An 11,350-nucleotide genomic window follows, 5' to 3' on the forward strand; every position below is an offset into this window, starting at 1 on the left:
TCAGAAAATGGTCAGAGTTCACTGTATGAACATGTTCAATTATCACAATAACTCACACTGACCTCAACCAATATGTGTAACTAATACATGTAAGCAAAAACGCAAGACGTATTAAATGCATGCTGCAAGAATTATCTTCGTGACATCTTCTCTGGAACAAACTCCTACAGCTGTTGATTTTCTGCACAACTATTCTATGTGTAACACCATGGTTTAGAGGTAACACAGGAGGGACTAACACGGAGGGTTTCTGGTCACAAGAATGTTTTTGGTTTTTGTTTGTTTGTTTATTTTGTTTTTAATCACAAAAATAGTGAGACCCAGTATTTGTGTTTGCTAGAGCTATGTAGGGCTGCTTGGAGCACGGCGTGGCAACCCAGGGATTGTTAAGCACAGAGTATGGTGTCAGGCACTTTGTAAGATGTGTATTATCACTGGAGGGATCTGATGGGAAGAGCCGTCTCTGCTGGGGTGAGAAAGCAGAGGCTCAGAGTTCAGACAAGGCAAAGCAAGGCTGTAGGATTAGGATTATCCTGGAAGAATGCAGGTCTGGAGGCCATCAGTGGTGACAAAACCCGAAGAGAGAGTAGCCAAGGAGGGGCCCCAGATTGGCCTCTCCATGCAGACAACATTACCTTCGAAGAATGTCTCCAGTATAACTGTTTTAAAATGCAGGCACCAATGAATTCCTTGCAATGTTGAAAAGGCCCAATTGACGTGATAAACCATGGTCAGTGTTGGTCAGCTCTTAACACAGGAGTAATTAATGAATAACTGGTACATGTTAATAGAGCATTAAGTGTATACCAGTGTTGATGTCACTATTCACATGTCCTCTTCACAGTCTACAGTTTTTTATCTTCTGAGCATCTGCTACATGAGTTAGGTGATGGAGGGAGGACCAGCGGAGTGGACTGGGCCTACTTTCCAGTCCATGGGAGTCCAGTGGGCACAGATCTCTGGAGCAGTTTGTACACGTTCTGAAACAGCTAGGATGGGCCACAGCATCCTGTTTTACAAATTCTATGGGCTTGGACTTGTATTTAGTGTGTGTATGTGTGTGTGTGTGTGTGTGTGTGTGTGTGTGTGTGTGTACATTCACAAGGGTACATATGCCACAGTATGTGGGGAGCTCAGAGGACAACTTGCAAGACTCAGTTCTCCCTGATTCTTGACCAGGTCCCTCCAAGGGACCTAACTCAAGCCATCATGCTTAGGAGCAAGTTCCTTTTCCCACTGAGATGTCTCTCAGGCTCCAGAAGTGTGTCTTGATTGAAACCTGCACCTAAAGTAAGAGCTCACTCACAGAGGCCAGCAGCCATTGCTATACACACACACCACCATCACCACTACGACCACCACCATCACCCTACCACCACGACCACCACAAACCACCACCACCAACCACCACCACCACCACCACCACCACCATCACCCCACCACCATGACCACCACCAACCACCATCACCACCATGACTACCACCACCACCACTACCACCACCACCACTACCACATTCTACACCTCCTCCTGCTCTTCCTTCTCCTCCTCCTCCATCACCACCACCATGATTACCACCATAACCACCACCACCACCACCATCACCACCACCACCAATGCAGGCCCCTTCTTAGGCTGAAGAAAATCCATGGTATTGTTATCAGAGCCCTAGTGCAAAGGTTTGATTCTGGGCCAGGTCTCAACATTGGGAATGGCACACAAGTCAGAAATGAGATGGAAAACTAATCATGAGAAGGCAGGAAAACAGTGTGATCAATATGGCCACATTGGTAAAGGCAGGGAGATATTGATTATCACAGTCTGCCTTTTGGTGTAGATCTGAGCTTAAGCTGTAAACTGAGGAAAAAACTGAGGCAGAACAAGCATTATACATAACAAAGGCCTCTTGGTCAAGGTGCTCACTGACTGAAAGTGACCCCAGGCCTGGGTCTGCAAGGTGGCTTCAGTCAAGTCCTTACCAGTTGAGGGGACAGTCTGATAATCCCTATGACTGTGTCTGTTTAGAAGGCGGCTTGACTTTCCATCTTTTCCCAAATGATCCTAATTAGGGTGATGTCTTCCTAGAGGGATCCTTGGAACCCAAGGCCACTTTAAGCTTATGACAATGAGGGGACACCTCTAGACACTAGACCAGGGAATCTGGAGCTAGACATGAAAACTGACAGACCATCACTGACGATCTTGCCAGACACATATGAAGATTTTAATAGTTGTATACAGAGGTTGAGTAGGAATCAGACCCAAGGTAAAGGGGTAAATAAAAACGAAGGCAGAGATGCCATGCCAGGTTCCGTGGACCACTCATCGGTCATCCTTGGCATCTGCAGGACTCAAGCCAAGAGCTGCTGCCGCCTTTCAGGAAAAACAGTTTCTAAGACCCTGCTGCAATCTGGCAACACTAGATGTAAATACCCAATTTCCAACATCAACAACAAGAAAAAATCTCAGGACACGAAAAAGAAAATGGAAAAAGTCTATTCAAAAGAAGAACTGGAAATCTGTGAGTGGCAGATGAGAATGTGTAATGATACACCTGCCACCAGACATGACACAACTCCTCAAAATAATATACAACAGAATTCCTGTGTGGGTCAGCAGAGCCAAAGCAGGATGGCAAAGACATCAGTAACATTCATAAAAGGTCATCAGCAAGTAAAGGGATGGGCAACATCCCACACCCACACGGCACATATATGACCACGCACACGCAGGAACATACACAACCAAATTACTATAGTCAGCCATACAAAGGAAGGGAAATTTCTGTTCATAAAATAGTAATAAATCTTTTTATTGAAGACATTTTTATACATGTACTTTGATCATGTTTTATCCTTCCCCCAATTCCTCCAGGTCCCCCACCCATATTTATACTCTTTCTCTCTCTTTAAACAACAAAATAAACAAGAAACAACAAAAGCCTTAGGCAAAAATCAAAAATCAAAAAATAAGCAAAATGCAATAATATTAAAAAGAAAACTTACCATTGAATTCATTTTGGTTGGCTAACCATTCCTAGGTATAAAGGAACCCAGTGAGACTCCATTGGAGAAAACTGAGTTTTGTTTTGCCAGTAGGTACCAAGTGCAGATAGCTTCTTAGGTGTGAGACCTCATGTCAAGATTCCCTTCTCAGTCTCTGAGTTTGTATGTGCACCAGTCCTGTTGTGTCAGGAGGACACTGTTCTCTGGAAACCATCCATCGACCCAGCTCTCCCAAGCTTCCTGCCTCCTCTCTGCATAGACTCATGAGCAGTGAGAGGAGGGCTTCAGCAAAGACATCACATGGAGGACTGAGCATTCCAAAGCCTCATCCTACCCACACTGCCCATTTGTTAGTCTGCGTTAGTTCCCATCTACTGCAAGGAGAAAGCTTTGCTGATTGAGTGCTTCGTGCGGCACCGACCTACGGGAATAGCAATGTCGTCATGAATCATTTTAGTGGTACATTCCTTTAGTAGACTAATAATAGTAGGTTTTTTCCTTAGGCCCATGAATTATCTAGTCTCAAGTTCTTGGCCACTTTAGCAGGGTCAGGTGTAGATTCTATCTCATGGAGTGGGCCTTAAAATCCACTTTAAAAAGTGGTTGGTATTGTGTTACTGTTACATTCATGTGTCTTCACTAAGTCCCAGGGTTTGTAGCTAGGCAATAATGAAGATCACCTTTTGCTTCTAGTAACACATAGAATACCTTCCAGTGCCAGGGATGGTAGCCAAGAGGGGCGAACCTTCGAGTTAGGCACCAGCTCAACTGCCCCATGTCAACGACATAAACAAGTGTTGTTTTCAGCAATAACGTCTCCCTAGCAGGCTGTGGGGTACAACTAACAGCCTGCGACGTTTGGACTTTTCTATGGCCTAACAAGATGTAACTCATTCCTGGAACCTGAGGTTTTACTTGGTAGTGTAAGATATCTAGTTGGGGAATCAGCTTCCCTCTTCTTTGGTGACTTAATTTAGATTCCTTTTCTATATGTATATGCTGTAGGAAGCTTCTACAGTAGAAGGTTTGTATATGGCTTTACAAATGACCTTTAGTGCTAGTTGATCCTTCCTATATTCCCTCTTTTATACTTCCGTTTTATACTTTTCTGTTCCTTCCTTTTTTCCTATTTAAAAAAGAAAGGACATTTTGACAGGCTAAAAAAATTCATGGGTGGATTTTAAGGATAGGCTAAGCAAAATAAGCCTGCATAAAAATATATAATAATATGTGATTTCTCTCTCTCTTTCTCTCTCTATCACACACACACACACACACACACAGAGAGAGAGAGAGAGAGAGAGAGAGAGAGAGAGAGAGAGAGAGAGAGAGAGAGAAAGAGAGAGAGAGAGAGATTGTCCTTGAAAGAGTCAAAATCATACAAGCAGTAATCCTTGCAGTTACAATGGAGGACATATTGTTTTGGAGATACCAGGAATGTGGAGCACCTGCTGACGAAACCTTCAGGCCACCAGAGAAGACAGCTTCTAAAACAGGTCATGTGGGCTACAAGTGGCAGGGCTGCGAGCGTGGGGCTGCCTAAGTCTGCTGGATGTTATATCACAGAGCCCTAGACCCTGGACATAGAACTACAAGGCCTTGCTTTGGTTCGATCTTTGTGTATGTGTGTGTGTGTGTGTGTGTGTGTGTGTGTGTGTGTGTGTGTCTGTTTTGTAAATCTCACCTTTGGAATGGAAATGCTTACCTTACACTCTTGTATACTAGAAGTAGGAAGTGGTTTATAGCTAAAACATCATCTTCAAATCTCAGTAGAGAGTTTAGATTTCAGAATCCTGAACCATACAAAAGTTTTGGGATCTCTGAAGTTGGATTAAATGCATTTCACATTATGATATGGTTGAGCTTTTGGAAGCCAAGTACAAAAGTTCTGGTTTGACCCTTAAATGCCCTCTACAGACTCATGTATTGTATTGTTCTCAAACATTACACTGATGTTTGATTGAGAGGCTGTGTAATTTCAGAAAGTGCATCCGTGAAGGCCATTAACCTGGCTTCAAGTTCCCGCTTTTCTTTTCTTCCTGGTCTACTGAGGTGTGTTGAGCCACTGCCTGCATATTCCCACCACTGTGAGCTATATTGTGCTTTCCTCTCCATTTCCATTAAGAACTAAAACTTTTGAGATTGAGAGCCAAAATAAACCACTTATTGCTGAAGCTGCATTTTGTCAGGTTGTGGTCCTGTGGTGTTGACACTCCATCCAATGAGAACCTGCAAGGCTTTCTCCAGGACCAGAGAAGCACCATGGCCTAAAACTGTCTTTAGTTCCCCCCCCCCATTCCTTTTGTTACTCATTTACAAATGCATTGCCTGATATCTCTAGCATTGTTTACATCCAGGTGCTGTCTTAGGACTAGAAATCAGTCTGAAGTATTGTCTTTTAATTGATTTTTATAGTTGCTCTCAGATATCTGATAGAAATGCAATTCTGTAAGCTATGTTCTCTAATACACTTCTTTCTAAGGTCTAAATTTGCTTTCACAGGTGGTAAAAAGTTATGAACCAGATTATCACATAGTAGAGCTGGGTCTGTGAAGGACGGACTATTGTGTGCATGAAATTAGCTGCTTGTAATACAAGTAATTGACCAGAGCCACATTAACCATTTAATGAAGTTATTTACAAAGGTGTGTCAACAGTAAAAAGTTTAACCATCAAGCCAAACCTCTTAGGCACAAGACTGTTAAGTAACAATGTCATTATGACCTCATATATCAGAGGTTAGAAGCGGTTACAAATTTGGTTCTGGCTCCAAAGTTAAATTTTCATCACAATGGATGCCAATGTGTAATATCACAGGAAGAATCCAGGCCATTTCTCCCTCTGACTCCCTCCCAGAACTGGGGAATCTTACAGAAGTTAGAAATTTGACTTGTCCCCTTTGCCACATGCACCAACTAAGTTCTAAAAGGGACTGCAGTGCTCACTTCTGAATCAGTATCAGGAGAGTAACAAAACAGCTGCCCAGGTGTTGACTTTGTCCCACTACCCTGCTGGCCAACAAGCACAGATGTCTTCTGCCTTCCGATCGGAGAACACAGATGCAAGCAATAAAGCAGCCTCGTGCCATGAGGCAGCCCGTGCCGCACATGCGACTCACTCCGTATTTGAATCTGATTGTGTCATTGACCTTGAAGGAACGTATTAGCACCATCTTTCCTGAGGTTTCGCTCTCCTTCTTCTGCCCTCCTGGATAGTTTATTAACTTTTTTCAATTCACAAAAATATAACACATCCCACTTCTTCCGAATACCTTTCCTTCAAAAGCAATTCTTTGTCACATATAAACTATCCTATCTCTCTGGTGATCAAACGTCAATATCTTGTTTGCTCTGTATGTAAAGAGATGGCTTCATACACAAGGATGAAGAGATATTTCTCAGAGTTGAAGGGTGATTTGACATAGAACAGATGAAAAAATTAACTCATTTTCTCGTCCCTGACCATCCAAATTTCCAGCTCTTTAACAGCTGGAATTGTGGGCCACAACCTCAGTTCATTCAACTGATGTTTGTAGAAAGCTTGGGACCTGTGAACCTACTTGGTTTGCTTGGGGTGCAGAGCATGAAGCAAGAAGGAATTACAGCGAGTTTTACCTTCCCAGTGACATCCTTTACTGTTTAGACTGTAGGTGTCAGGTATCATTCCTTCCCTGGTCCAAAACTTTACAAAAATTTACCTGCAACATCTTAAATTCTATCTTTTAATACAAAAATGATTTTGAAAACCAACCATGGTGTAACTTGTCTGTAATCCTAGCACTTGGGAGGCTGAGGCAGGAGGATTGATAATTTGAGGACAGCTAGGGGTGGGGAGGAGGGGGGGGGGGCGCAGAGACAGAGACAGAGAGGATTTACTTTGTAAACATAAAAGATGAATTTTCTAGACACTAACTTCGCCGAATCCCTCCTTTTAAAGGCTCACACCACAAAGCTCTACTCAGTAATAATTGTCACCTTTTTTCCTAGTCCCCACCTATCTGATTGATGAAAATGATACTGTTAATAACCTAAACCTCATTCCAAGCAACTGTAGGCATTTTAAATTGCACTAACAATAAATCAACTAACTCTGCAAGCAAGGGAAGGGACAATAGTCTTCGGGAAGAGGAAGTTTTCACACCATGATTTGCATGAGAAAAATTAAACCAGTTGAGTCAGAGCAAACAAGGATGTCCTTGTTGAGGTGGGGAAACCTCTGATTTGTTGTTCGTTAGACATTTGTCGGATATCCCCTTAGGGATAGTCAGCGTTTAGTGTTCAAAGTCTGGGCTGCATTGACAGTTGCCTTGTCGGCAAGTACGATTTATCAGGTGGCTCCTGGGCATAAATCCCGTTGCTAGAAGCTTAGCGGGGCCCTGAATTGGGCTTTGCGGGTTAGTTTCTGTTGGTAGGATGCAGAATGAGTCAACCGCCGGTGCCTGGAATCTCAGATTCCTCGCAGCCCATTGGCCGCCCAGGAACGCCACGTGACAAAGATGTTCTTCAAAAGAAGCGGCTGGCCGCACAGTGATGCCCACACTTCGTGGTTTTCGGTTGTGAGTGTCCGACCTGCCCAGAAAGCTGTGCACGATGATTGAGCCCTTCCTAGGCACCTGGAAACTGGTCTCCAGCGAAAACTTCGAGAACTACGTGAGAGAACTGGGTGAGAGACGCCATTGCGGGTCGGGAATTGGCGGCAAGAGGCTTTTGTGTTGTGGCTGGCTTTGTACCTCACGATGAATTTTTAAGTGATTTTCTTTTGGTGACCTTGGGTTATACTCATACGAGACAAAGTTTATAAGTCTACTTATTAATAATATTTCTTTTAATCATAATTAAAAATTAACATTAAAAAATGTGAAGCGGGCTTGCCGCTTGTTTACAGTCCACAGTCCAGCCCAGGCCCCGTGGAAGATCGTCCTACAGAGCTCCTGCTCGAATCCCTCCTCCGCTGGGTCATCCCACTGAGCAGCTTTTGTTCAACCCAAAATTTGTGTAAATGAGTTGTTGTAATTAGTATATGAATTGAATTTGTTCAGGGATTTACTTTAATTATAAATTTAGAAACACGGTGACAACAAATAACATTTTCAGCAGTGGTTCTGACCCTTCCTAACGCTGCGACCCTTTAATACAGTTCCTCATGTTGTCATGACCACCAAACCTAATCAAGGCTACATCATCACTATAATCTGTTATGAACCATAATGTGAGTATCTGACATGCAGGATATCTGATAGTTGACCTCTGGTTGCAACCCACTAATTGAGAGCCACCAATTTATAGTCTTGAATTTTCTAGAATGTTGACGCATGTCTGACAACTACTTAATACATGGTTTTAAAGGTTTTCTTTTTGAGAGGAGAAACAGAATGTTTTCTTTACGGACCAACTGTCTCACCATTGGCTGTCTCTCAGAAGTCTGCAGTCAGCCATGAGTTATATAACAAGTTGTGTCTGTAACAGCTACACCTCTCTATGAATTCTGGAACAACAGTTAGTTCATTTTTCATAACTATTAACAACCTCTTTTATAACAATAAACCAAATTAAATGCAGATTTCTTCCATTTTTACATTTTGCCTAGAATGACCAATGATTGCCTACAATTATTAAGATATTTAGTCATTCTAAGCTGTGAAACAGCAATATTTTAATATTGTTAACCCCTAATAAGAAGTTAACATGAATTAATGCTTGCTCTTCTCCCAAAGACAACATTTACATTTCAGGAAGTAATAAAGAAATTTTCATATCTCTTCATGGATTGCAGACAAATTTGTTTTGAATAAAAATTTGAGGGTATATAAGAAACTTGGCAATGGATGTGACGGTGCACACCTACAGTCTACAATCTCAACTGATTCAAGGCTCTGGCAGGAAGAGAGAGGGTTCAAGTCTAGCCTAGCTACATAGACCTGAAGGAAAAAATATATAGTACATTACATAATATAATATGTAATATATTAAATGTTTACCTCTGTCTATAATTATACATTTATATATATATATATATATATATATATATATATATATATATATATATATATATATATATATAGAGAGAGAGAGAGAGAGAGAGAGAGAGAGAGAGAGAGATGGGAGAGGACGGGAGAGGAATGGGAGGAGCTTGGGCACTGTGTTGAGTAGGAGCTGGGCTCAGTCTGGATTAAGGAGAAAGCACCTGAAATCTTACTCTGCTCCGGGGCCCTTCTAAGCCTTTCATGTACTCTTCCAAAGCAAGGGCAAGGAGGGCTCAACTCATCCAAACTTTACTATGGAGAAGGCTCACAGGGAGCAAAGCTGTCAGGGTCAGGGTCAGAGCCCAGATTTTGACCATCTCACTCTTCCTTGAAATCCACAGATCTGTTTTCCTATAGGGAGGCGTGCTGCATCCACAGTTGGAACGGGCAGTAGACTGCAATGTGTACTCAGAGAGAAGAGTCAGCATCTGCTTGTGAGCGGTCATATTGACAGTGCAAAGTCCGCACCCTGAGCACCTTTGAGCCAAGGGCGCCCCGTACTGTCTTTGCGAGTTTCCACAGGCTAAATGCAAGCATTTGCTCCCTTGAAAGCCACCCTGCAAATCCACACTTCACATTAAGCACAAAAATTTGAGAACGTGAATTTAGCTTTTCAAGATATCAAAATCACTAGTTTCACCTTGGCTTTTCCAGAGCTTACAGAACACATCAAAGAAGACATTGTGGCTCGACATGGTAGCTCATGTCTGCAAGCCCGCAGAGTCAGGAGGACCTTGACCTCCTGGGCCACACAATGAGAGCCTGTCTGCCAATAAACAAGGCTGTATGTTAGTCAGGATTTCATGGGGAGAGGAAGCATTCTTTAACAGCTAGTGTTCAAAATGGTGCTTGACCTATCTTCTAAATGTGTGAATAAGGTATATTTTGTTTGTCCCTTAGGAGTGGAATGTGAACCCCGGAAGGTTGCGTGTTTAATAAAACCAAGCGTTAGTATTAGTTTCAATGGGGAAAGGATGGACATCCAAGCAGGAAGTGCATCCAGGAACACGGAGATCTCTTTCAAGTTGGGGGAAGAATTTGAAGAGACCACTGCAGACAACCGGAAAGTGAGGGTTAGTTGGAGCTAACTCTTTCTGTGTTCAACCATTGAGGAGACCAGGTGGATAGTGATAGTCCATTCAATTGATTTTACTGGTTCAATTTAATTCAGTTAATGCATTACTAAGTCAGCTTGGTGTTTAAAATCTGTGCATACATGAAGTCGATCCTTTGCTGATTACTCAGCTGAGTGGAGCTAAAATGTTCTTACTAGTCTTTTCGTTGTTGGCTGTTTGAGACAAGGCCTTGCTATGTAGCCTAGGCTGGCCTGCAACGTAGGATTCTCCTGCTTCTGACCTTCAAGTACCAACGTTACAGAGGTAAACCCAGCAAATGACGTCCTTTTTCACCTTTCCCCAACTTACTGTGTTCTTGTATGAACGCAGGATAGACCAATTATTAAAGTTAAATGCCTTATGAATTCTTGTCTACGAGAACAGGAATTTAGTTATCTTCTGGAACTTCTAGATTGACTGCATTAAAACATGACAGGAGTTGAGTTGACCAGTGTGAAAAACAGAACTTCAGACTTGAAGTTAAAAGGTAGACGATTAGTGTGGTAATAGGTACAAAGTATTGCCTCGCTCCTTCTAACCACTGTCTCTGCATTTATAGAGCCTTATAACCTTTGAAGGTGGGTCAATGATCCAGGTCCAGCGATGGCTTGGCAAACAGACAACAATTAAAAGAAGAATTGTGGATGGAAAAATGGTAGTGGTGAGTATTCCCTAAGTTTACAGTTTACATACATTTTTGAATGACTACCCACCAATGCTACCCATTTGTCTCTGTGGCCTGAACCGAGCCTTGTTCTGCAGAAAGACAAGAGGGCACGTTTGGCCTGTGAGCAGTCACGCCTAACAAATCTCTCTGCCTTTAGGAGTGCACCATGAACAATGTTGTCAGCACTAGGATCTACGAAAGGGTGTAGCAGAAAGGTAGACCCCAGCAAGAACTTGGCCACCACAAAGAACTTGCTGCTGAAGAAAACCAGCCCCAGGGACAGTGATTTAAAACATCACCAGCATGAGTTTTGCTCAATAAAAGCACTAATTGAAATGTTGCTTTCCAGCCGTTTGATAATGAAGGCTATGGTCTGTGTGACTTTGCTGCTGCTATGTAGAATACTCTGACAGAAAGCATTTCCGGTGGGGAAGGCTTTATCTCAGCTCACAGATGGGAGGGGGAGCACCACTCTTTGTCATGATGGGAAAGTCATGGTAGCAGAAGTGTGGAGCCAGCCTGGTAGTCAGGAACCAGAAAGAT

The 11,350-nt window shown here is 42.7% G+C and overlaps 1 protein-coding gene across 1 annotated transcript; it reads left to right on the forward strand.

Annotated features, from left to right (window-relative positions):
- Positions 1-7,592: 7,592 nt before the first annotated feature.
- LOC127683539 (fatty acid-binding protein 9) lies at positions 7,593-11,015 on the forward strand. Its single transcript, XM_052180880.1, has 4 exons — positions 7,593-7,665; positions 9,926-10,098; positions 10,700-10,801; positions 10,965-11,015. The coding sequence occupies exons 1-4, from the start codon at positions 7,593-7,595 to the stop codon at positions 11,013-11,015; spliced, it is 399 nt and encodes a 132-aa protein (XP_052036840.1).
- The last annotated feature ends 335 nt before the right edge of the window (positions 11,016-11,350 follow it).

The sequence above is a fragment of the Apodemus sylvaticus genome, chromosome 4 (genome assembly GCF_947179515.1).
Source record: "Apodemus sylvaticus chromosome 4, mApoSyl1.1, whole genome shotgun sequence".
Classification (NCBI taxonomy): Eukaryota; Metazoa; Chordata; class Mammalia; order Rodentia; family Muridae; genus Apodemus; species Apodemus sylvaticus.

Bases quoted from the DNA above. Each gene is read 5' to 3' on its own strand.
- LOC127683539 (XM_052180880.1), top strand. From the start codon at position 7,593: ATGATTGAGCCCTTCCTAGGCACCTGGAAACTGGTCTCCAGCGAAAAC. The intron at 10,099-10,699 runs GTTAGTTGGAGC...CTGCATTTATAG, and splicing joins CAGACAACCGGAAAGTGAGG to AGCCTTATAACCTTTGAAGG. The intron at 10,802-10,964 runs GTGAGTATTCCC...CTCTGCCTTTAG, and splicing joins TGGATGGAAAAATGGTAGTG to GAGTGCACCATGAACAATGT.